This window comes from Carassius gibelio, chromosome B16, assembly GCF_023724105.1.
Source record: "Carassius gibelio isolate Cgi1373 ecotype wild population from Czech Republic chromosome B16, carGib1.2-hapl.c, whole genome shotgun sequence".
Lineage (NCBI taxonomy): Eukaryota > Metazoa > Chordata > Actinopteri > Cypriniformes > Cyprinidae > Carassius > Carassius gibelio.
In genome coordinates, this window is record NC_068411.1 from 15,514,569 (window position 1) to 15,540,085 (window position 25,517).

Here is a 25,517-nt window from a genome sequence, read left to right on the forward strand (position 1 = left end):
CACTGACACGGCGAGAGCGTTGTAGGTTGTCAATGGTGACAGTTAGCGAAATGAAATCATTCAAGGTTCTCCCCTCATCACGGCAAGTGAGTTCGGTTTGCAGCTCGTGATTAAGCCCCTTGCGAAACAATACTTTCAGCGTGTCACTCACCCATGACGTTTGAGCAGCTAGTGTACGAAAGTTCATGGCATATTCTGCTGCTGTTAATTTCCCCTGCGACAACTCAAGCAGACGCTCACCCGCTTCTTTCCCCTCTCTGGGGTGATCAAACACCTCACAGAATCGCACCAGAAAGTCAGTGAAAGTGGTGAACGCTGTCCCTTCCTCGCGCCATACAGCTGTTATCCATTCCAAAGCTCTTCCCTTTAGTAGTGAGCAGACTAAGGCGATCTTACCAGCATCAGTAGTGTAAAGGGTGGGTTGTTGCTCGACGAACAGCGAGCATTGCAGTAGGAAGCCCTTACACTTGATAGAATCCCCGTCAAATTTCTCCGGGTAAGCCAGTCGTGGATTAAATTGTGTTGGCGTTCCTGCCGCGTGGGTAATGGCAGCAGCTGCCGGTGGTGGTGACGTTACGGCAGTGCTGTGGAGGCTTTGAACAGCCTTTACCAGTTCCTCTGTGATCGAAGACAAACGATTCAGTTGCTGCTGATTAGCAGCAATTTGACTTGCCTGGGCTGCCATTGTAGAACACAGATGATCGTAAGCCGCTGGATTCGGTTGTGGCGAAGTCTTCTGTAATGAGTCATTACCAGACGGGGAATCCATTTTGCAAGCTTTAATAAACAACTCGTGGTCGTACAGGCAGGGGTCAGGACCAGCAAACACAACAGTAGAGATAATCAGAATCGTCGTCAAACACAGGCAATAGATCGGGATCACAGGCAATGTTCAGAGTCCAATAAACAATCCAAGGTCAAGAGGCAGGCGGCAAAGGTTCAAGAAACGGCAAACAAACAGAACTGGTAAACGGGAAATCAAAACACGGGAAATAACGCTTGGAAATGTCAGCCGGAGCAAAACAAGACTTCGCATTAGACTGATGTGGTTGTGCAGCTTAAATAGCAGTACTCATGAGCTGCACCTGAGTGGTGATCAGAGTCCAATGCACGGGGTAGATGGGAAGTGTAGTTGTGAGAGAGTCCGTGAGTGTCAATATTCCGGAGATGGGGCCCTCTGCTGGCCAGTAGAGGGAATCACGGGGTTCGTCTCCGTGACAGTATTATTTATTTAACTGCTCATGTAATTGAATCTGATTTTCATGCTCCTTCAGCTAAATTTCTTTGTTACTTTTACAGATGATTAAGGTGGAAGAAGAAAAAGATGAGAAAAGAGGAAAATGATTATAAACATTTTGTAGTTAGTTATTAGTATTAGTTTTAGTAATTTATAGTTATAGGTAATTTATAGTTTAATTTATTTGTTCATGTTATATGCTTGCACCTGTGCATGTTTATTTTAATATTGTTTTATATAAAAAGTTTTGGAATATGACAATAAAACAATGGATATGCATATGGATTGTGGACTGATTTATTTATATAGATTTACTGCTTTATCAATAACTAGTGCAGAAAAAGGTAAGAATTAATAAACAAGAATGATTGGGTTAGGTTCCCCTAACGTTCTCCTTAGAATAATGTTGGGAGAACTTTAGAATAACAGTAGAATAACTTTATACAAACCAGAAACTAACGTTCTATTTCCTAAAGAAAACTTTCCCGGCTTACCAAAAACTAACCTAAAAAAATAACGCTCTGGGAAACAAAATCTAACATTCCCAGAAAGTTCTGGGAACCAAGAGTTGTTAGTAGGGATGTTCCGTTCAGTGAAGGTCGTTTTGACTCATCTAGAACATCCTGGTATCCGTCAGCTGTTTTGGGACAGGTTTGCTGTACATTTATCTGACACAGTGATTTTAAAAGTGTTGACTGATGTTGTTTTTTTTCAGGTAACGTTATGCAGTGAAAGATGACGGATGAGGACTGAAAAATGTGGACAGCGGACAAATCTCGCAACTCCTTAGAGGTACATAGTGTACAAATCATGTTGAAATAAACAGCTACTTAAGTAAAATTAAAACAACATTTATTTGCTATCCAAAGAAACACATCTTTAATAAGAAGATTCAAAGTTAGTAGACTAATTGTTGGTTATAGATCCTGACTTTTGTTTACTGGAGAACAACATGTTTATCAGCTCTCGTGTAGCTAGAGCTAGCATCACTTCAATCACTTGTTTAACTTGTAGCCTACACCAAACGTATTATTTACACACAGAGGGGGAACTCCAGCACATGAAAGTGCTTCCTTAATCACATTCTAAACATATCTTAACTAATTGGATTATTGTCTACAGTGATTAAGTTAACACATTTCGGCTATATTAGGCTATAAACACAAATATTTAACATAAATGTCCCAGTCAGTCTCAAACTATATTGGGTCACTGGGCACCTAAAACTGTTTAAATAGATCATTTTCTGCTATCCACCTGTGTGACGTCATCCACCCTCCTTTCCAGACTCAGCTGTTAGTATAAATACTGATGTCAGTCTGCTTAGCTTTGTATTGTCCACTTACATTCAAACAGACATGCTGTACATCACTTACTAAAAAACATTGGAATAACACATTAAAGATTTTGTAAGGTAGGTGTATATTGCTTTGAATGCTGGCATCTTTGGGACAGCATTGTAGCAATTGCATATATAATTGATTGCTATGTATTGAAAGATAGTAGTTGTTTTACTGCATTTAAAAAAAAAGATGAGAAAGATGGATAATTTTTGCCTAGAAATGTGCTTTATAGGTTAAATTGTAGTAAAACATGATACATGATAAATGATACATCATAATTTGTAGTAATAGCAGTAGTAAAATATATTATAAAATATAAAAGATTTTGAATCATCACATATATATATATATCTCGTTACATTAACAAAATGAATTTAAGGTTTAGATAGAATGTACAGAACATAAACAAGTAATTTAAGTTTGTGTAATAGTTTTAAAAAGAACTATTACAAAAAGTTACTTTAAAGGATATTTTTAATTATTAAGATGCAGATTTTATAATAAAATCTCGAACATGCTGATAAGGATGGGAAAAAAATTATCTGCATGTTAATTTAAAGATGGTGTAGAAATGCTTAAAAATAGGTTTCGGAAAATTGCCTTTTTTCCGTTGGCTAACTTATTTTGACAATGTTGATTTCTTCTTGTCAGTCTTTTTGGTCTGAAACTCCATCAGAAGCCATGTCACCAGCCATCTCCAGAACTGCTGTAGGGGAGATAAACCATCGCTGGAGCCAACTCAAGTTCCGCCTTCAGTATAGAAAAGGATGGAACGAAATGCTGGATGAGACCTTCCTCATGCAGAACAAAAAGTAAAGAATTAATTATTAATCAATACAATAAAATAGAAATTGGATTGTCTTTCCCAACAAAGAAATGCTAGGAAAAGAATATCATGCTTGTGATTGTGAAGTTAGGTTTTAGACTTTGGTTCTGTCTAAATGAACAAATTTTGTCATGACTGTGTTTTAAAATGGTACACAGCTGCCTCTTTGCCTACTTTGCAGTGTAATAATTTAACAATGCATGTCTTAAATAGCTTAAAAATTATTATATGTATATAAACCAAACAGAAAATGAAATTGCCTACAAAACATTTTAATTAGTTCTGAAATAAGTACAGAAATCTGTGTAGAGATTAAGTACAAAAAGAAAGGGAAATGATGTTAAAAGAATATCAACAGTTTGCTGCTGCCTTGCGAACAGAACAATGTTAGTAGTTATGTCTCTTTTTGTTCTGCAGAGTAAATGACATCCCCCTGTTTTCCGCCACTAAGGAGAATAATGCAGCCTGTATAAAGAAACTGCTTGACTGTTCATCTACAAATATCTTTGAGAGAGGTAAACCACTTTTTGCCTTTATTTAATGGCACACTAAATGGCAAACCCAGACTTGAATGTGTTATCTGGCATTGGTGTGCATTCTAGGTGAACTTGGAGAGACGGCTCTGCATGTTGCTGCCATGAATGATAATTTTGATGCAGCTGTGGCTTTGATGGAAGGAGCGCCGGAGCTCATCAACGAGCCCATGACCTCTGAACTCCACCAAGGTCTTTATTTAAAAACCAGAAACCTCCTCAAACATTTCATGCAACTGAATAGCTCTTTGCCGGTCTCATGAATGTATGACTTGATTGACAGGTTTAACTCCCCTTCACATTGCTGCTGTTAACCAGAATGTTAACTTAGTAAGGGAGATGATAGCAAGAGGAGGTGATGTGGCATCGCCCAGGGTCACAGGCATGTACTTCCGCAAAAGAAGAGGAGGGCTTCTGTACTTTGGTGAGATGGAGGTTTTTATTCTACTAATGATCTTGATTAAATCTGATCATTTGAATAGTTATGGATGTGGATGAGCATCTGGAGAGATGCAGTTTCCCATGACTGACAAAAATAATTAAATTGTGTCACTGTAGGTGAGCACATCCTGGCATTTGCGAGCTGTGTGGGTAATGAAGAAATTATAACCATGCTGATAAAAGCTGGGGCTAATGTCAGGGCCCAGGATTCCCTCGGTAAGAGGAAGTCACCTTTTACTCACAATGTGATATTTCTGTCTGCATCTTTGGTTGTAACTCTTTCTCTCGCTCGTGAACAGGTAATACCATTCTTCATCTGTTGGTTCTGCACCCAAATAAAACAACTGCATGTCAGGTTTTTGATCTGCTGATGTCAAAAGATGCAGATCTGGACCCTGCTATCCCTTTAGACATGGTACCTAACTACAGAGGCCTCACACCGCTCAAACTCGCTGCGAAGGAGGGCAACCTCATGGTAAGAGAGAGACCATTACATGCACCTCTTCCAAAAACTCTCCTTTATCTAGAACAGAACTGCGTAGTAACAGTTTGCAGCATTTAATGTTTTTGTGATGCTGCACAGGTTTTCCAGCAGATTGTCAACCGCAGGCGGATTTTTCAGTGGAGTCGGGGACCATTGTCCTCCAACCTTTACGACCTCACTGAGATTGACTCCAGGGAGGATGACCTCTCAGTGCTTGAGATCATTGTCAGCAGTCAGAAAGCAGAGGTTTCTGCACTTGTAAACTTAGAGAGGATAAAAATCATCAGCAGTAACAGATTCAATCAAATTGCTGTTGCTGGGCTATTTAGTTAATGTAACAAAGTCCTTTCTGTATCCTCTCTTGTCTCAGGCCAGAAGGATTCTTGAGTTGACTCCAGTTCGAGAGCTTGTCAGACTGAAGTGGAATCTGTATGGCAAACATTACTTCAGGTGCCTTACTATCACATACTAGAAGTTTGGTTATTATTTTTCTTTAATTGATAGATTAAAACAATATTTGCAGCCATAAAATTAAAGATATGTGCTATTCTATTCATGTTAATCAAGTGAACTTTACTTAAATATCTACATTTCTTAAATTTCTTCGACCTCAAAATCCACAAAATTCAGATTTTTTTGTGTTTATTGGAAAAAAGTGCAAAAATTTGGAAGGCAACTGCTTTGTTTTTAGGTCAATGAATTACATTTTATGGTAAAAACAAAATAATAATAATGTATGCATATATTATTTTATATATAATAGATATGTAATCTAGGGTCTAAATGTAATATAAACAGATGAGTTTTTATAATTATATTTACAATTTTAGGTAATAAGACATGGAGGTTATTGCAGGTACAGGTTGTGCCTGTTGCTTTTTGTCTGACTTTATCAGAAAACTTTGAAAGCAGTGATGTTTTATGAAACGATGTTATGATTTGAGCAGCACTGATGATGTTGCTCTATTGATCTGTTTGCAGGTTGTTGACAATGGTGTACCTGCTGTATATCAGCATATTCACTTTGTGTTGTTTAAACCGTCCCCTGAAGGACATTCCTGAGAATTACACCAAAGCAGACAACGACCATACCATTAAAGTGCAGAAAAGCTTAAAGGTGTGAAATGTTATAATGTCTCTGTATATCAAAGCACTTTCATGTATGTGTGCAAGAACTTACAGTAATTTCTTTTTGTATGTTTAGGAGAGCTATCAGACCTATAGCGATCACCTGCGTTTAATTGGAGAAATTATCAGTGTCATAGGAGCCATTGTGATTCTGCTGATAGAGGTCAGCAAAACATAGTTTAACATTAGAAACAATTATATATATATATATATATATATATATATATATATATATATATATATATATATACAGTACAGACCAAAAGTTTGGACACACCTTCTCATTCAAAGAGTTTTCTTTATTTTCATGACTATGAAAATTGTAGATTCACACTGAAGGCATCAAAACTATGAATAAACACATGTGGAATTATATATGGAATTATATACATAACAAAGAAGTGTGAAACAACTGAAAATATGTCATATTCTAGGTTCTTCAAAGTAGCCACCTTTTGCTTTGATTCCTGCTTTGCACACTCTTGGCGTTCTCTTGATGAGCTTCAAGAGGTAGTCACCTGAAATGGTTTTCCAACAGTCTTGAAGGAGTTCCCCGAGAGATGCTTAGCACTTGTTGGCCCTTTAGCCTTCTGTCTGCGGTCCAGCTCACCCCTAAACCATCTCGATTGGGTTCAGGTCTGGTGACAGTGGAGGCCAGGTCATATGGCGCAGCAACCCATCACTCTCCTTCTTGGTCAAATAGCCCTTGATGCCTTCAGTGTGACTCTACAATTTTCATAGTCATGAAAATAAAGAAAACTCTTTGAATGAGAAGGTGTGTGCAAACTTTTTGTCTGTACTGTATATATATACATAACATATTATATACAAATGTAATTATTTTCAGATTCCCAGTGTTTTGAAAATGGGGGCTAAACGCTATTTTGGACAGTCTGCTCTCGGAGGACCCTTCCATGTCACTTTGTAAGTGCATATTCTTATATATAACATATAATGGTGTGAAATATTATTACAGCTTAAAATATTTGTTTCTATATTCTATTTAATTGCATTTCTGCGATGGCCAAGCTGAATTATCTGCAGCATTACTTTAGTCTTCATTCAAATTATCTGCTGCTCAAGAAACTTATTATTATAAATGTACTTGTAATAATGTTCTTTCGGGAAAAAAAGGAAGGAGACCAGGGTCTGCGTTTCTGAGGCTTGTGGGAATTTATTAGTCAACACAAAAATAAAAAAGTCACGCCACCTGTGCATAAACCACTGCTGGGCAATTCACAGTCTTGTTGTTTCTTCCTGGAGCTCCCACAAGTCCTCAGCTCTCTCCCTCCTCCCCAGTTCATGGCTGGCTTAAGTACCACTTCCCCATGCCAATCATTGCAATGAGAACCAGGTGTTAATAATTTTTCTCTTGACCCAGTTACCACCGCTCGTTTCTTCAGGCCACATACCCCCACGCCTCCCCTGCAACATATCCCCACCGCCCGCCTCAGGCCGGGGAGCCATCCTAGCAACACTGACTCCTCTTCACTCCATTTTTTGAGGAGGTTGAGGTGGTAGATTTGCCGTGAGTCGCCTCTATCTGTTCGTACTACTTCATAATTGAGATCTTCTACTCGCCGTGTGGTCTCAAAAGGTCCTTGTCACTTTGCTAACAATTTGGAGCTGGAGTTTGGCAGTTCGACCAGTCCATCCATTTGTAGGTGATAGACGGTGGTACGTACCACCTTTAATGCCCAATAATTCGTACAATTCACGTAATTAGAAGATTTAATGTCGCTGTCATACCGTAAATGCTCTGCCATTGGAATACAATGTATCCAATGTATACATAGCGTCCAAGGTACTAATAATTGGGATGTACCTTCCTTTGTCTGAGCGTCGTGGGTCACTCGATACAACCGGTCCTTAAAGGGTTAGTTCAAACAGATAGCAGATTTATGTAATTAATAACTTACCCTCATGTTGTTTCAAACCCGTAAGACCTCCTTTATCTTTGGAACACAGTTTAAGATATTTTAGATTTAGTCCGAGAGCTCTCAGTCCCTCCATTGAAGCTGTGTGTACGGTATACTTTCCATGTCTAGAAAGGTAAGAAAAACATCATCAAAAGTAGTCCATGTGACATCAGAGGGTCAGTTAGAATTTTTTTAAGCATTTTTTTTTAACCGAGCCGAGCCAGATAATGAACAAAACATTGACTCATTCACGAGTCAAGAACCGTTTCTGTCAGATGTGTCCGATTCGTGAACCGAGGAGCTGATGATATTGCGCATGTGTGATTCAGCGTGAAGCAGACCGACACACAGAGCGTCTGAACTGATTCTTTTGGTGATTGATTCTGAACTGATTCTGTGCTAGTGTTATGGGTGCGGGTAAACCGAAGGCTTGAATCAAGGGCAATCATCGCAAATGACGCCATTACGTCGAGCGCAAAAGAACCGGTGAACCTTTTTCTTCAACCGGTTTATTGAATAGAACTGTCCGAATGAACTACTGGTGATCCGAAAACTGATGCAACTGGTTCTTGACAGGGGGCAATGAACTCGACGGGAAGTTGAAGTTGGGTGGGGGCTGCCATCTTTTAGCAGAACTTCACTTGCGTTTGCATTCCCATTGACTCCCATTCATTTTGGCGTCACTTTGACAGCGAATAACTTTACATCTGAGACGTTTAAAGACTCCGTTTGTCCATTATTTATTTCTAAAGATACACGACAATGTATAAAGGGCTCCATTACCTTCTATGTTACACTATGGCCCCATATAAACAGTTTTTGTAAAAAATAGGCTAACGAAAATAGCGTCATAACCACTCATCTCTTTGTTGCATTACCGTACAGACAGGAGGAGAAGCTTACATTTTAAAATACTATACAAAATAATTAATCAGAATACTTACTCCTGCTCACTCACGACAAAGAACTCCCCGCTCAAGCTCGCCGTCTCTGCAAGATTAACGATGGCAGTTTGCACGCACAGCCACTTAGAAGATTTACATCTGTCAGACAGGTTGCTGACGTCGTCAAGCTTCGTTTGAGTCTGCGCGTCAGAAACGGAAGTGCTAAAAAACGCTAAAAATGGGCTTCACTTGTCTCAATTGAGTTCCAATGGGGTCGCTGTGTCCATTTCTTTTACTGTCTATGGTACTTGACTCGTGAACGAGTCAGTCTATTGTTCATTATCTGGCTCGGCTCTGTGTTCATCTTCAGTTCTCTCTTCACAGCAGTTCAGTCAGTGTACTGTTTGAGTGCATGCCTTACTCCAGGATATTGGTTTGTTTGAACTCATAGGGAGTGTCAGCCACATTAAAAAAGTTAACATCTTAAGTCATTTGTGGATTAACGCGTATTAGAGATGCGAACCGTTTAAAACGAATCAGTTCAATTTGGTGAACTGAATTGATTCTTTCGCGAACCGGATACGCGATCGTGAATGCTTTGTTTTGAACTCTCTCTTACAACAGACACGGAAGAGAAGACAATGCTGAATAAAGTCATCGTTTTTTTGCTATTTTTGGACCAAAATGTATTTTCGATGCTTCAAAAAATTCTAACCGACCCTCTGATGTCACATGGACTATTTTGATGATGTTTTTTTTTACCTTTCTGGACATGGACAGTATACCGTACACACAGCTTCAATCCAGCGATGCCGGCCAGTGGCACTAGACCCACTGGGTGATTCTCTTTGGGAGTCGAGAGATTAACTGCTCCAGTACCACCTTGTTGATGATGGTCTCGGTGTTGCTTCCTCTGGCCAACAGCCATTTGCGACACGAATCCCAGAACAGCTGTGCCAAGACAAAAGGCCGGCCCACTTCGGTCAATTCCATCAACCGGAAGAGCTGACGCTTCCCTTTGGAGTATTGTTCTTTTTGACTCTGCATATACCAGGAGGTTCGGGACAGGCTGTTTTTAAGAAGCCTTCTGGGCCTCCCCTGACAGCAGCAGGATCACTCGCACCGGCCAGCTGTCTGTTGGCTACCCACATGCCTCGGCTGTCTTCTCAAACAGGTCGAGAAATGCTTCTGGATCATCTGTTGGCCCCATCTTTGTAAGAGGCATGTGAACAGCGGGGCTGGAACTCGGGGAAGCCGACCTCATCCAAACCTCCCGGTCCAGCAAGCTCTGGAACAGTTTGCGGTCCTCCTGCTGGACCTGCATCATTGCCTGAAACCGATGTTCATCGTCAGCCCACAAGTCCAGCAGGGCTTGGTGGTGTTCCTGATGCAGGCCCGTGAGCGATGTGATGATCTCCTCAAACAGCGTTCCCGATTGTCCTGACGGAGTTTGCATGGCGGTGTCGTTCTCCTTCCTTCACGGGTTTTGGCACCAGTGAAATAATGTTCTTTTGTCTTCCCCACGCCAATCACTGCAATGAAAACCAGGTGTTAATCATTTTTCACTTGACCCACTTACCACCGCTGGTCTCTTCACTCTTTCTCCCGTCACAGACCTCATTGAACAACGCCTCCCTTGCCACAGTACTGTTAAACAGTTTTTATTGTCATATTTAATAAATTTAATTTCACTTTTGCAGGTTGTCAAATGAATAAAAACTGAAAATAATTTTCATATATATTTTTAACAGACAGCATAAAGTGTTTTATACATTTTTATACATACTAGTAAAGTTGCCTGTATATTACTGGAAAGGGTTTCCTTGCAAGAGAATAATCTTTTTGGATGGTCTTTGGCATGAAAATTAATATGAAATTGAATGGAAATGCATGCATTCACTCACACTTCATTTCCGTGTATTTCTGGGGCAGGGTTATCTACGCGAGTCTGGTTGTGATTTTGTGTGTGCTGCGGACCACTGAAATTGCAGAAGAGCTTGTGCCAATGGCTTTGGCTTTGGTTCTCGGCTGGTCCAATGTTTCGTACTTCGCCCGAGGTTTTCAGATGCTGGGACCCTACGTCATTGTGATTCAGAAGGTGGAGCATTTTGATGAGGGGGTCTCCCACTCTTGTTGTTGGTTTTCAGATCCAGTATATCTTTATAATGCACATGTGTGGATGTTCTTTTGCAGATATTATTTGGCGATATGACAAAGTTCATGTGGTTATTACTTGTCATCCTCATTGGATCCTCTGCCGGTTAGTTCAAATGCAGTTGCGTCAAAAGATACTCATATCATATGTGAATTTGTAAACAATTACTTCCTCTTCTACTTCCTCAGGTTTGTGGGTCTTTTACGGGACTCAAGAACCTTTAGCTGTTTCGTTATACCGTTCGTTCCCCATCACCCTCTTCAGTCAGTTTGAGGTGAGCATCGCTCTGGTTGACTTGCCGGTGGACCCTACGCTCTACACCCATCCAGTGGTGCACTGTATCTACGTATGGTTTAGTGTTGTTGCTTACACTCTCCTGTTCAACCTCATAATTGCCATGATGAGTGACACGCTGTGGAGGGTCACCCAGGAGCGTGACGAACTCTGGAGGACCCAGGTTGGTAGTGTAGCTAGTTCAGTCCCACAGTAATTGTTCTGGAAGCATGTTGGGTGAAAATCAGTCTCTCTTTTCGTAGGTGGTGGCCACTACTCTGATGCTGGAACGGAAGTTACCACTGCGCCTATGGCCAAGATTGGGCATCTGCGGTGAGGCATTTGGCCTTGGAGAACGCTGGTTCCTCCGGTAATTATGCCTTTAATCTCGATTCCAATACAAAAGCATCATGAAACACTCTCAGTTTGATTAGTTTTATTTATTAACAATATCTCATGATTCCAGAGTGGAGGATCGCAACGGATCAACGATGCGAAAGATGAAACGCTTCATTAATGTGTTCTCCAAGGATGAAGAACCAGCTAAGGAGGAGGAGGATACAGGCAATAGTGAGCCTAGAAATGATCTACTGCAAACAGATTTAACAGTGCAAAACAAGCCTAAACCCCTAGGTAGACAGATGAAAAACTGGCTGCTAATTCGGAAGAGTTTAAACTATGAAAAGGAAGAAAGTGTGGATTCCCCAGATGTCAAGTATTTCTAAAAATGTTAGGAATGTTTGGGTGATATGACATTCCTAATATTTAAATTGTTCCTGTTAAATTGTTTAGTGTTTTATAATATGGAAATATATAGGTGTTGTATTGGGTAGACAAAATTGAACTGTGCACCATCTATATATTGTTAAATATAAAGGTGGAAGTTTAATTAATCAAAATACAGAAAGACATTTCAGAGAAAGTATGAGCAATTTAAAACATTATTGTGTGACCGTTAGACATATTTAGTGCAAATAATCAAGCTTTGTAAACATGATCAGTAAAGTTAGAAACAGGTGCAATTGTAATAAAAAAAATAATGTTGATGGACCAAATGTCCAAATGAGACCAAATGTCTATAATTTTCTAACTGCAATCTTAAGAGAAAAGGTGATTATCTTGAGGATTTGTTCTGAGAGGTATGATGTCCAGATGTATACTGTAGGTGATTTCAGTGGGTGTAGGACATCTACATCTTTTGACAGATGTATTGTAAGTATAAACTGCAGGAAGATGGGCGCCAGCTCCGTTCAGGTGGTTCATTTCCAGCCAGGATGGCACACTGTCCAGGGAAGGAAACATCTCCCCAATATCTGTGTGTGTGCATAAGGACCATAGTCAGTCAGTAGCCATGGTACTAAACCACATTTAAACATTTTCATTTTACAAGTCTTTTTTTTTGTATTTGTAACCATGTGATAAATTAATTATAGAGGCTTGAATGGCAAGGTGGATTTTAGATCTGAGTTCATTTCCTATTTTAATTTATATATATTTTTAAAATCCTAATGGTTTCTCACATTTTCTTAATGTTCCCCTATTTATTTTAAATATTCAGCTTTTGTTTTCAAAATTATTGATTTATTTTTCTGTTGTTTTGTCCAGAATTAGAGGGAGATTTGTTTCTGTATTTTTGTCTTAAAACAATTAATAACTTAAATATATTTTTATAATTTATTTTAACAATTCACAGAATATTTTAAAAACAAATAAAGTGGAAAGTGTCAAACAAAATGGGAAAAATCTTTGGAAATTATTTGCTTATTTTTATGGTTAAACAGCTAAAAAATAATGTAGTAAACAGACCCAACTTTTTTCAACTGGCCCCTTTTGAACCATAATTGTTTTCCCACCTCACTGTCAATACAGTGTTGTTAATCCATGTCCATTCATTTGTCCCCAGATGATTTAGCCCAATCCAGTAGTTTAAACTCCCCTTCATACTCAGATACATCTGCAGAGATGAGATATATTTGAAAAGCATATGAATATGTTAATATGTGAATCACTTCTGTTAGTATTTACTGATTTGCTGACCTGAACGCGTTCATTAGTAATGACAGCAAGATCTCCTCCCTTCCTTTGGCACTCCTTCCTGCTCTGTTGCCAGGGGAGGCGGTTTTGAGACAGGAAGTAACAAGTATTCTCGAACCTCAGCCAGCCTTTGCCACAATCCCTGCACAGATGTTCTGCAGACACATGTAGGTGAAGAACCAAGAAAACACTGAAGTGAAGTAAAAAATAAGTTTTAATCTAGAAAAAAAGTCAAACATACATAAAACCTAGTTTAGATAACTGTATGTCTGTTCACAAACTCACGAGGCGGTTGGTAAAGCTCTTGGCATCTCTCAAAGCTGCATTTCTGTTCTGATAGAGACCTGGTAGTCTGCTCTACCTCCTGACATGGCTGCGTCCCAGTCACTGTTCAGAATATAATGTAACAATGTATCCTCTATTAACCAGTTACCATGGCGATCACCATTTCCACCAAAATACCAAAGTCACTGCAGCTCTTTGTGGATCCTAATAAAGTAACATGGACGTCTGAAAACAGGTTGGAGCAATAAGTTTTCAGAATCTAAATCTCATTATTTAAAATTACTTATAAATCTCACTTATTAATTTATTAATCACATTTTCCTAAAGGTAAATACTATATTGTTTTTTTTTTTATATATATATATATATATATATATATTTTTTTTTTTTACTAATTTAACCCTCCAATTGTTAAAAAAAACTGCACCCACTTGTGACCCTTGAAAACCATTAAAAAAATATTGACTTTTGATTATGCTCAAGAGTTGGTCTAAAGACTGTTTTATGTGTTTTTATCTATTCTCAAAGTATATTGTGATTACGTGTTTTTAATTCAATAATTACAGAATAACAAATAAATAAAGCAAGAGAGAGACTATTTTTTTTCTGGCTCATTTTATTTACTTTTTTACCGTTCATAATGTATTATAGCAGCTTCTGTATTATTCTACTAATTAGTCTATGAACATGTTATGAAATTGAAGACAATTACATCCATTTATTGTGAGAACAGTGAGTGTGAACGATTGTAAACCCAGTTATTAAATGTTATTCATTCAAAATTAATACTAATTTACAAATATATATATATATATATATATATATATATATATATATATATATATATATATATATATATATATATATATATACACACTATTGGATAACATACTGAAAGGCCAAAGGCCACAAGTGGATCTTCGGTAGTCAAACCTGGGGAAAAGCATATAGACCTTACAGTCATACAGTCTTTAATTAGGCTGTTATTTTATTTTATTTTATTTTTATAATTATTGTTAAAAACCGTTAGCCTTATATTTCGCTTGTTTAGATATTCTTGATAGCCTGTTTCCAATATTAAATGAATACATTTAATAGATTCCCATCTGTACAGATAAAAGACGGTCGTATACTTACTCTTCATAAAGAGCACAAGGACCATGATCAGCAGCAGGACGCAGGTGACAAAAAGGACCAGCGAAATGATGCGGTAAACACGGAGCTTCCGGCAAATATCTTCCGATGGATCTGGAGAAAAATATGACACATTTGTCGTTACATTGAAAATCAAAGAACGGAAGTCAAGAGATGTGCAGTCGCAACTTCACCTGAATCCGGCTGCAGCGGTTTCGGTTCAGACTTGCCTTCTGTGTACTTGCCGAAATTGCAAAGTTTTACATACATGATTCTGCGAATGCAAAACCGGCTTAGTTTGACGAAGGCCAGGGAATATTCGTCAGGCGTTTGTAATATAATGCGCACTTGAGCGCATCTGGGCTCTTTATGTGCGCACTAACACACTACAGGGGGCTTGGACCGCGCGCAGGGGCTCTGATGACGACGCTCAAACACAATATCGGCTCTGTGTCCTCGCGTGACCTTCTGAAGCCTTCAAGTTCGCTCTGGACAAAATAAGATACCCGCTGTCCTCGAGAGAACAAAATATGCAGCTGTGTCCCAGATATGCTTTTTACAATGTGAACAAAGGTCATACATAAGACACAAGAGCAATCTATCATTAATGCGGGGCTTTGTAACAAGTTTCAAACGATCGAGAAAACTGGTTAAGCTATAGTTTAATTGACAGAAATTCTGCTATAAAAGAGTAGGCTAACCCGTTTAATATTAGCTATTACTAAGCACAACTATAACAACTCACAATGTTAGTCACTTTAAAAGTAAAGAACATGCTGCTGTAAAAACTTAATTGACACAGTTGACTGGCAATGGCAATTAACATGGCAATGGTGAAACATGGTGATGAAAAAAAATGAGATGGGAAGAAAAATTATAATTTATAATTATTAAAAAATGTTTAATGATTTAGCATTCTCCCAAAATAGATTGCATTAGCTTGCAAAGGTTTTTCATTGCCCAAGTTTTGCGTGTTAACACAAAAAAAATTAAGAGGAACTTAGCACAAAGGTTTTGTGAAGGAAAGAGGGAATGCAAAGTTTCTTTTATGAGCAAATGCAAAGATCCTTGATTCCACAAAGGGATTCCTGGAAGTCCCTGCATGATTTATATCTTTTAATTATTTCATTTTTATGCTAATATATTGTTGGGTTACATTTTTACGTTCTATTTTAATGTCACCTAAATGCCACTTGTGTGCATGTAGCATTATCATAAAATCATAACTTGGTTCTCATATAAACACAGCTATACGTTTTATAATTTTTGTTTTTGTACTTTTTTTTTCAGTTAACCAGAATCTTTACCATATAGACCATTCACGTACATCTTTTGCATAACTTTTTATCTTGTGATCAGAAATAATGTTTGTTTTGTTTGATATTGTGCTCTAACTCACTTTTCCTCTCCATCTGTTTTTGTTCCTCTTTCTGTCCATTTTCAGTTGTCCTTTTTTAAACCATACAGATAGATCCTATATTACACATTTTTACATCACACAATGAATATGCACATGAATGCATGTACAAAAAAAATATCTAATTATATGTACACTGTTAAAAATAAAGGTTCTTTATTGGCATCAACGGTTCCATGAAGAACCTTTAAAATGTATGCAAGTAATACAATCCTTTCCAATGCACAAAAGGTTCATATAGTGAAAAAATTTTCTTTAGATTATCAAAATATTTTTACACTAAGTGGAAAAAAAGTGGTTCTTTTAAGATCTATTTATTAATAGGTGCTTTAAGCAACCTAAACTAGTTCTCTAATGCTATCATTGCGGAAACATAATTTTTGAAACCTTCATTTTTAGAAATGTAGCATTATTTCGATAAATTATTTGAATACTCCGAATTCTTTTTTCATATTTTAAGCTTGCTCACAAAACAAACTCCTGGCATTCGTATCATTAAATGAGTATTTCTATTCACTTTATTAGCCATTTATTGTCCTGAAATGTGCAGTACTAAGAAAATGAGTTTGTGTTACCTTTATAGAGTGTATAAGAGCGAGTTGAAGAGGGCACACCATATTCATGTTCAGATGGACTGGAGAGAGGGGAGTAAATGTTCCCTTCTTCTACATTCTCTGCTGCAAAGTCTTTCGGAGAAAGTGCAGTTGCAAACAAGAATTAAATATGAAAAGAAAACAGACAGTAAGTATATTGATGTATATATAATGACTGAATACTGACATTTTCTGCTCACATACTGCAACCTCTCCCAAAGGGAGGAGTTCTGTATTAAACTTCAGCAGAATTAATAACTTGTTTAAGCTTATAAATTAAAGATTTTATTTAACATTTTACCTTTTGTCTCCTCTTTCTTATCTTCTTTCTCCTTATCCTCCTCAACCGTTGCAATTTCCTCCAACTCCACTTCTACCTCTTTCTTGCTCTCCATTTTTTTTTCTGTCTGCTAATTCCCTTGAGTTTCGTTTTCCTGGCCAACTTGTCCGAGATCCCAGTATGGATGCAAACTCTTTAGCAAAACTGATTTAATTTACTATTGTCTTAACAACTGTTTAGAGGAAAAAAAATTACACGGTGACCGAAAAGACTGACACTGGTAAATATGCTGACCTGATGCAAATTCACATCAGGATAATTCTGAGCATCACACATGATCAGTTGTTTTCCGCAACTTCCTCATTACGGTCCAGCACATCGCTATGATATCCTTCACTTCTCTCTTTTTCATACTGTCAGAACGAATTAAACCACTAGCCATGTCTTTTCCTAAAGGAAAAGAAATTCAAACATATGAAACACTGTTTATACGAGTCACTAATGTGTCTCTATGGTAAAGGGTTAAATATCATATATATATATATATATATATATTTATACACACACACACACACACAATATATATATAATGCTAAATATTATAATGGCAATAGTATAAATACGAACGGAACCTCGTTTCCACTAAAAAAAAACACTGTAAATATTATGTACAAACTTAAACATTTGAAATATTTTTATTATATGCACAAAGTTATTGATAATACTTTACAAAAAAGAAAGAAAAACAGGAACAAAAACCTATTTGCATTAAATACAAATGACGCGCTCCTGGGAGAGAAAGATGAAATTAATACTTGCTTACTTTACTACTTTTTTTCCCTCTATTTTTGTTTTTGACCTTCCATCTTCTCTTTAGTGTTTCTCAGTTCTCAAGTCCCAATGCTTTAATATTCGGTTGAATGCATCTCATTGTAGTTTCCACTAAATACTGATAAATACAAACAGCACCCTTTAGTTCCCATTATTGAACAACGGCCTCTGTAGCTACAATGTATCGGTGGTAAAATAATGTGTCATCTTTCTCTCTCATTCTCCATCTCTTCTCTCCAGTCATTTCGTCCTCCGTCTCAGGCACCGTAAACACTCTCATTACTGTATGTCATGTAAAGGAACAGGTCTTCCTCATGGTGCTCCTAAAAAAAGAGACAGAGGTGATACATCTAGATCAAAGCTGTTTTGAACATGAAAGAACACTGAAAAATGTGTCACTCTTTCCACAAAAATATTAAGTAGCACAATTTTTTTTTTAACATTGAGAATAATAAGAAACGTCTTGAGCAGCAAATCTATTAGAATAATTTGAAGGATCATGTGACAATACATTTTAATATATGTGACCCTGGACCACAAAACCAGTCATAAGTCGCACGTTTTATTGGTAGCAATGGCATAAACTACATTGTGTTGCATCAGAGGAATAAATTAAATCAGCAGTAATGAAGAGGAAGGGTGCTTGAGTTACCTCATACACCGCAGACAGGGGGGAACTGGATGGAGGGAGGGAATTTTTTACGAAAAAGAAGAGTGCTTCTTCTGGTCTCATAGACACCCGTTGTCTGATCAGGAAGCAGAGCTGACCGACTGACGAAAAGAGGGAGGTTGTGGAGAGAAACTCAGTCAGATCAAAACTTAACGCTTTCGAAACGGTTTCATTTCTTTCTTCAAATGATGACAGGAATAGAGAAGTTTAGAGTTTGAAAAGGCCTTAATATCCCAGCATAAAATGATGCAATGCTTATGGAAAATCATAAGTTGAGTTGATTTTCTCTGTAAACCTACAGATGCTATTCAGGAGCATATATAAAATAAGAGTCGTCACCTGTGAGGTCTGAAGGAACAAGGAATTTCTTTTTGTCAAGTTCCGGAGCTCGTGACCTTGTGGCTCTCTCTACTATTATCTAAGGAGACAAACAAACAAATAAATACCCAAAATAATATTAGCTGAAATTCTGAAAATTTTAATTCAGTCATTATTTTCCCACACTCTCATATTGTTTCTTTTGTGAAACATAAATGACGACATTCTGAGAATTTTAGTGTGGATAAAACAGAACTGAACAGTCACCAAAGCTGTTTGGTTACCAGCATTCTTCAGAATGTGTTCCTTTATTTTCTGCAGAAGAATAAAGATCTTACAGATTTGGGATGACATGAGAGTGAGTGAATAATCACTTAATTTTCATTTTTGGCTGAAGAAACCCTCTTAATAATGTATCAGAAGCGTGTTATTGTTTGTTATTGTATTTTCCAACCGTGAGACTCACCGGGATTTTATCCGGATGTTTGGCGCGGACTCGCTCCCCTTCCGCTCTCCTGACCTCCAGAGGAACACTTCGCTGATACTGGCTAGACATCTGAGGGCCAAACACACATCGACATAAAAATATAACAAACAAATACATTTCAGGCTTACTCCTCATCATTTGTTATCATCATTTAAACATGGACAGAAACAAGCCCTGCCTGTCAGATATGCATATGATCATTAATAAAACATTTATTCTCTAAATCAGTCAATCATATATTTTAGAGGTAACAATTATTTTTCAATCTCTCTAGGGCTTCTGCCTTCCTGCCATGGGCTCTTCTCTCCTTTGCCCTGAGTCCAGATGTTGTTGACATATACTTCTGCCATATGTCATAATCATTTTTAGAGGCCTGTGACAATACAAAGCTAACATAAGCAACTTTATAATAAAGCATTTTTAATAATAACTAGCTATAAAGATAGAAAAGACACAAAATTAATTAACCATCTGAATAAATGCACAACTTCAGAGCTTTTTAATGCCATTTTATCAAAGGTTGTGGAAAATGCTTCAATGTATTACTGTGGGACTAAGACTGACTGCAATGCCTGTTTGTTTTGTTTTGTTAGTTCACCCTCCCAACCACGCCTATTATATACCCTGCAGAAGAACATGAAATAAAACACACATGCACATGAATCCCATCAGAAAATAAAAATTAAATGTGGCATATGGCATTTTTTGCATTTATTCCCACTTACTGTGACATCGAAATGGCTAAGTGTGCAAAAACCATGACAGAAAATTCACCGAGTACTGCAGCAGATCACGTGGGCCAAAAATGACTCTTACCTTTAGGGGTCTTTTTTCTGTTCTTCAAATAGCAGGTTTTACTGAGCGGAAGACCACTGGGTTGCGTGCGCTATATTCCTCGCAAACTTGTATTTGTGTATGTGCATTTCTTTTCTTGGACATGCGACATGGCACTTACATTAGTAAAGTTACTTGTATAAATACTATAGCATGTGAATATCGCAAGTATTCAGTTGCGTAATATCATAACTGAACAGTATTTTTGTAAGTGTTGTATGCATCTGAAACAGTTGAGAAGCCAATGGGTTTGTGATAGATGATAATGTTGCAAAGACACGTTCTAACAGGGAGTGCTGCATTGCGAAAACATGTCCTCCACAGCACTCCCCGATGCACAATTTCCACAAACTCAGCTTTTTATGATAAACAATAATCTGCTGTCGTCAGTCAGACAGTACATGATAATGTAAGATAACTGCGCCCATAACAACTGCTGCTGACGTTAGGCCGCGAGCTGACATGATGTGAACTGCTGTTCCGCAGAATCCTCGAGCATTAATGCGGGTGACCGCGGGCTTGGTGTTTGAACTTTTGATTCACCACAAATTCACGTTCGTTTCCAGGATGAAACTAGCCTTAGCCACAGTCGCTAACTGGGTTTACTGGTCGTTGTGGTAAGCACGAAACATACCTTGGATAGCTACTGATGGATTCGGGAAGAAGTGAAATACAACGCCCGTCTTCCCCACTTGAACGAATATAAGACGGCCGAATAAGCGCAGTAATATTGCTGATTTCCAAAACTCAACCACTTTATATATTACAAATCGCCTGCTACGTTAAAGATGTCGACTGGCCCACTTCTCCCACTAAAACATCAACAAATAATGTACCGCCTTATTCTGGGAACTGACCAATGGAATTTCTAAAGAGAATACTGACGTTATCGTCTAGCCATTTACAAAAGAGAGGAGGCGGCATTTAAATGTGTTTACTGTGCTTCTATTGGCCAGAGTGTTCTGTCACTCATTAGTTTGAGTCAGTGGAACCAATCAAAATAAAGGAGCTCTAGCGCCTCTGTGTTACGTGTCTGACGTGTCCTTATCTTGGCGAAACTAGTCCGGCGTATGGTTCTTGTAGAAAGCAAGCAACCCAGGACAGAGACAATACCCTTTTATAAAGTTTTTTTAGTCTTGTAGTCCTGAATGCCCTATCAGCAAACAAATACATGAATAAAAAGAAAAAGAAAAAGTTATGCTCTTTTGTTTAATTAAGAAGAAACATCAAACCCATCAACAATAAAGAGAAGAGTGTGCTTCAATAAAATAATTCAGTACATACAAACAGTAACGTTATATAGAATATTCTGCTAAGTGGAGTGAACTGATTTCAGTAATCATGTCATACATACCATGAGGCCTGTCTGGAATTTGCCAAGCTTTATGCAGTGACACAGCAGTGAAAACAGACTGACCCACAAAGGGAGGGACACAGGACATCCAGGCTGATACAGTGATACCCACGATAGTATCAAAGGGAAAGTTCTTCAATAATACTTATGAATATTAATGTGCTGTATGTGTATATTTCAGTATTTTATACAGTTTTATTTACTGTTATATATTCTTGTGTGAACTATGAACCTTTGTTTTGTAATGACCTTTTTAAATATTATGTATTGTACTATTGTTTATTGAACTTGGAATAGTTTTGTGGCTGAATATGGGCCTCAGTGTCAGTTTATTCTAGATTCTTTTTAGAACATTCAAGGCGGCAGAACTTCTGTCATCATCATCATCAGGAGCAGCAGCAGCAGCAGCAATTTGGGAAAAGAGACAAGAATGTAAAGATACAATAGTACATAAATATTTGGATCAGAAGTTTATATCAGTAAATAATATAAACAGGTATAACAAAAAGAATGTCTAATCATCTATCAGTTTATACAACAGAAATGATTGCAATATCATTGGCCCTTCAGTGGGTTGAAGAGATTAATATACCTGAAGTGCTCATACGTTCAGACACTTTTTCAGCATTATCAAGTTTAATGAGTGCATGATAAATCTTCGACTAATCAAGACATTTTGATTAGACATTTTACGAAGTTTGATCAGAACGCAAACAAAACTGTTATCTCTTTTGTATGGATACCTGCACATTTCACAAGAAAATGAATCGGTGGATCAAATAGCACAAAAAAAAAAACTAAACAAACAACAACAACAAAACATTAGAACACTGAGTAAATTAAATATATGTGGCAAAGTAAATGGGATGGTGATAATAAAGGATGACATTTATATAATATAAAAAAATTGTTGGAAATGAGAGGATAATTTTTGGGAAATAGAAAGGAAGACAGCACAATATCTCGTCATAAAATTAGATACACTGCACTTAATTAGTCAATATAACAGGAAAACATGTGTTAAATGTGATCTTCCTGAAATATATTTTAGTAAAATGTAATAGATATGAGCAAGAAAGATTACAAAAGCACTTCATATAGATCTCACTTCAGAAATTGTTAAATAAAGATGCAATTTTTTTTCTTTCTTTAGCTTTTTTATTTTTGCTCACTCCATCCTAGTAGGCACCTAAAGCTGGTTTGGCAACCACCGTAAAAACATCAAAGGAGAAAAAGAAAAGGCTCAGAAAACAAATTTTACAAATTTTGGGTTGATAGGTGATGCTAAAGCAAGAAATAAAGGATTACATCAATTGCAGTACAGTAATACAGAATCAATTTCCTCTATTCCTCCCTGGTTATTTCCCTTGCCCACTGTTGACCTTAGTATACAGCAGGAACTAAAAGACAATTCTAATCAACTTCCGATATGGTATTTAGTCCAGAAGTATTTTGAGAAACATGTCCCACAGTCAATGGTTTTATTTACAGATGGATCCAATGATCCTGATACTGGATATGCAGGTGCAGTGGTTTATTTTCCAATGTGTGAATTTTATTTAAAAAAATAGAGTAACTAATTTGTCAGCTATTGGCAATATTATTGGCCCTACAGTGGATAGAAGAGAAGGAAGTAAATAACATTGCATCTGATCTTTTCAGCACTTGAAAGTATAAAATCTGGCAGGTCATCAGTTAGGATGGGTATTAAAATTCTGCAAGATGTATGAAATTAGAGTTAAGGGTATTTCCACACAAATCATTTGGGTTCCTGCTCATGTTGGTGTGGAGGGAAATGAGAAGTTGGATATTCTGGATAAACAAACTCTAAGAATAAAGCACGTGCATCTACATATTCCATTAAGTAAAGCAGAAGCTTAACTATACATTAGAACATTATATGATGAGATCTGGGAAAACCCCTGGGATGGCGTGCTGGGACGTTTTCAGGAAATTAAAAAAATAGGTTGTTTTTGAAGGCTACATTTGGTCAAAAATAGGTTTTCATTCAAATTTTCTATAACATCTTGTCTATCATTTCTGAAAATATTTTGGAGAATTAACTTGTTTAGTCCTGAAAAAGAGTGATTTACTGCAGCAAGCAGAAAAGACTTCTCTATTTTCTCTCATGTAAAGAACATGCTGCGGAGGTGTTTTTCTTTAACACCACAGAAACAGTTAACCTATCATTATAAATCAAGTAACATATATAATAAAGGTGTATCAATGCACATTTCCCGCCAGTCCTATGTAAAATACGGCACATGAAGGTTTTATTTATTCATTTATTTATTTATTTAAATATCGTTAAATGGCGGAGTGCAAGAAAACACAGTCTGAAGTTGCTCACATAGTGTCACGGTGTCTGGTCTGAGTTTCCCTGGGTGTCCACTAGTGTTCTCACTTTCCCATAGGCACCTCACCACAGGCGCTACATTTCCCACAAAGCCTTGTCCCTTCATCACGGTAATCTTCAGTCTTCACTTTCATCGTCATTATCCTGTCTATTTTAACCTGTCTGTTTTCTCTCTGTGTCATGGAGTTCCTATTTTCCATCACCTGGTTTCCTCGCGTTCCTTGTGTTTCGAGTTCCTTGTGTTTCGAGTTTCTTGTGTTTCGAGTTTCTTGTTTCCTGTTTCTTTGTTTCTCGAATGATTTTTGGTAATGACCCCCTGCTTGTTTTGATTATGATTTTTTGATTACCCGTTAAACACACTGCTCTTGGATCTCTCATCTCCTGTGTCCCGATCATTACAGAAGGACTCCATCAGATCAGATCCAGCAGTGTGGGATTTTGTCTCTGTTCCCCAGCCAGCATGGAGGAGCGGAGGAGAAGATTCATTAAATTAACCACCCTCCGTCAAAGGGGGAAGGAGGTGGGTGGTGTGGCACAAGATTTCTGGACATTGGCGGTGTGGTTGGGATATAATGATGCGGCCTGTTTAGACAACCCCGTGCTGGAGAGGGAAATGAATGAGCTGGAGGCCTTTGATTTTTGGGGGTTCATACTGTACCTGCAACATTTGTCTCAGTGGGATTCCCCAGCCACACCTGTCTCTCCTGGTGGGATGGCCGACTCTAGAGACAGGAGGTCTATAGACAGTGGCTATTGTGGCGGCTATCTTGCCCCGTGGTGCTGGGCTGGTGGCCATCTTGTGCCGTGGCGCTGGGCTGTTGACCACCTTGTGCTGTGGCGCTGGGCTGGCAGCCATATTGTGCAGTGGTGCTGTCAAGTTGGCCGCCGGCCCAGCGCCACTGCACAAGACGGCCGTTGGCCCAGAGCCATGGCACAAGAATGTCATCGGTCCAGCACCTCTGCACAAGATGACAGCCACAGGTGACCCTCCAGATCGCGTCAGGTTCCCATTGACCCTCCAGAGTCAGGTCAAGTCACCATTAACGCTCATGAGTTAAGCACTACCACAGTTAGACCTCAGTCACCAGTGTTCTTCATGGGCAAAGTCAAGTCACCAATGATCTTCATGAGCAAATGCAAGTCACCAATGATCTTCATGAGCAGAGTCAGGTCAACAATGATCTTCATGAGAAGATTCAGGTCACCGTTGATCTTCCTGAATCCAGTCAAAACACCACGTAGTCTCTCCACATCTCTGCTGAACTAGCAGAGCCTCTCCATGTCTCTGCTGAACTACCAGAGCCTCTCCTTGTCTCTGCAGAACTTCCAGAGCCTCTCCACGTCTGTGCTGAACTACCAGAGCCTCTCCTCATCTCTGCGGAACATCCAGAGCCTCTCCACGTCTCTGCTGAACTACCAGAGCCTCTCCTCGTCTCTGCGGAACTTCCAGAGCCTCTCCACGTCTCTGCTGAACTACCAGAGCCTCTCCTCATCTTTGCGGAACTTCCAGAGCCTCTCCACGTCTCTGCTGAACTACCAGAGCCTCTCCACGTCTCTGCTGAACTACCAGAGACTCTCCTAGTCTCTACGGAACTTCCAGAGCTTCTCCACGTCTCTGCTGAACTACCAGAGCCTCTCCTCGTCTCTGCGGAACTTCCAGAGCCTCTCCTCATCTCTGCGGAACTTCCAGAGCCTCTCCAC

The 25,517-nt window shown here is 38.4% G+C and overlaps 3 protein-coding genes across 4 annotated transcripts; 1 reads left to right on the plus strand and 2 right to left on the minus strand.

Annotated features, from left to right (window-relative positions):
- The first annotated feature begins 3,118 nt into the window (after positions 1-3,118).
- Positions 3,119-11,948, plus strand: LOC127974315 (transient receptor potential cation channel subfamily V member 6-like). The gene is made up of 16 exons (XM_052577498.1): positions 3,119-3,392; positions 3,824-3,921; positions 4,009-4,131; positions 4,223-4,363; positions 4,498-4,596; positions 4,680-4,855; positions 4,964-5,110; positions 5,235-5,314; positions 5,846-5,981; positions 6,069-6,155; positions 6,840-6,916; positions 10,728-10,893; positions 10,989-11,055; positions 11,139-11,407; positions 11,487-11,593; positions 11,690-11,948. Exons 1-16 carry the CDS (start codon positions 3,211-3,213, stop codon positions 11,946-11,948), a joined length of 2,214 nt encoding a protein of 737 aa, XP_052433458.1. The 5' UTR covers positions 3,119-3,210.
- On the minus strand, positions 11,645-17,349 carry si:dkey-26c10.5 (uncharacterized protein LOC563797 homolog). 2 transcript variants are annotated; one of them, XM_052579179.1, is made up of 7 exons: positions 16,988-17,349; positions 16,669-16,779; positions 14,680-14,790; positions 13,543-13,644; positions 13,261-13,412; positions 13,077-13,177; positions 11,645-12,536 (listed from the first exon to the last, which is right to left on the minus strand). In XM_052579179.1, the coding sequence occupies exons 1-7, from the start codon at positions 17,079-17,081 to the stop codon at positions 12,413-12,415; spliced, it is 795 nt and encodes a 264-aa protein (XP_052435139.1). In that variant the 5' UTR covers positions 17,082-17,349; the 3' UTR covers positions 11,645-12,412. The 2 variants fall into 2 exon arrangements, with proteins under 2 accessions (XP_052435139.1, XP_052435140.1); XM_052579180.1 differs by lacking the exons at positions 16,669-16,779; positions 16,988-17,349 and adding an exon at positions 14,871-15,184.
- Positions 17,350-17,642: 293 nt separating this feature from the next.
- zgc:92606 (uncharacterized protein LOC100000242 homolog) lies at positions 17,643-20,948 on the minus strand. Its single transcript, XM_052577472.1, has 5 exons — positions 20,741-20,948; positions 19,252-19,341; positions 18,807-18,885; positions 18,450-18,568; positions 17,643-18,120 (listed from the first exon to the last, which is right to left on the minus strand). Exons 2-5 carry the CDS (start codon positions 19,339-19,341, stop codon positions 18,055-18,057), a joined length of 354 nt encoding a protein of 117 aa, XP_052433432.1. The 5' UTR covers positions 20,741-20,948; the 3' UTR covers positions 17,643-18,054.
- Positions 20,949-25,517: the final 4,569 nt, after the last annotated feature.

Coding starts and splice junctions, on each gene's coding strand:
- LOC127974315 (XM_052577498.1), top strand. CDS start 3,211: ATGTTGATTTCTTCTTGTCAGTCTTTTTGGTCTGAAACTCCATCAGAA. Junction 4,364..4,497: donor AGGAGGGCTTCTGTACTTTG/GTGAGATGGAGG, acceptor GTGTCACTGTAG/GTGAGCACATCCTGGCATTT. Junction 4,856..4,963: donor CGAAGGAGGGCAACCTCATG/GTAAGAGAGAGA, acceptor GATGCTGCACAG/GTTTTCCAGCAGATTGTCAA.
- si:dkey-26c10.5 (XM_052579179.1), bottom strand. CDS start 17,081: ATGGAGAGCAAGAAAGAGGTAGAAGTGGAGTTGGAGGAAATTGCAACG. Junction 13,413..13,542: donor AGAGCTTTACCAACCGCCTC/GTGAGTTTGTGA, acceptor ATGTGTCTGCAG/AACATCTGTGCAGGGATTGT. Junction 13,178..13,260: donor TTACTAATGAACGCGTTCAG/GTCAGCAAATCA, acceptor TCATCTCTGCAG/ATGTATCTGAGTATGAAGGG.
- zgc:92606 (XM_052577472.1), bottom strand. CDS start 19,341: ATGTCTAGCCAGTATCAGCGAAGTGTTCCTCTGGAGGTCAGGAGAGCG. Junction 18,569..18,806: donor TGTTCCTTCAGACCTCACAG/GTGACGACTCTT, acceptor TCTTTTCGTCAG/TCGGTCAGCTCTGCTTCCTG. Junction 18,121..18,449: donor CCCTGTCTGCGGTGTATGAG/GTAACTCAAGCA, acceptor CTCTTTTTTTAG/GAGCACCATGAGGAAGACCT.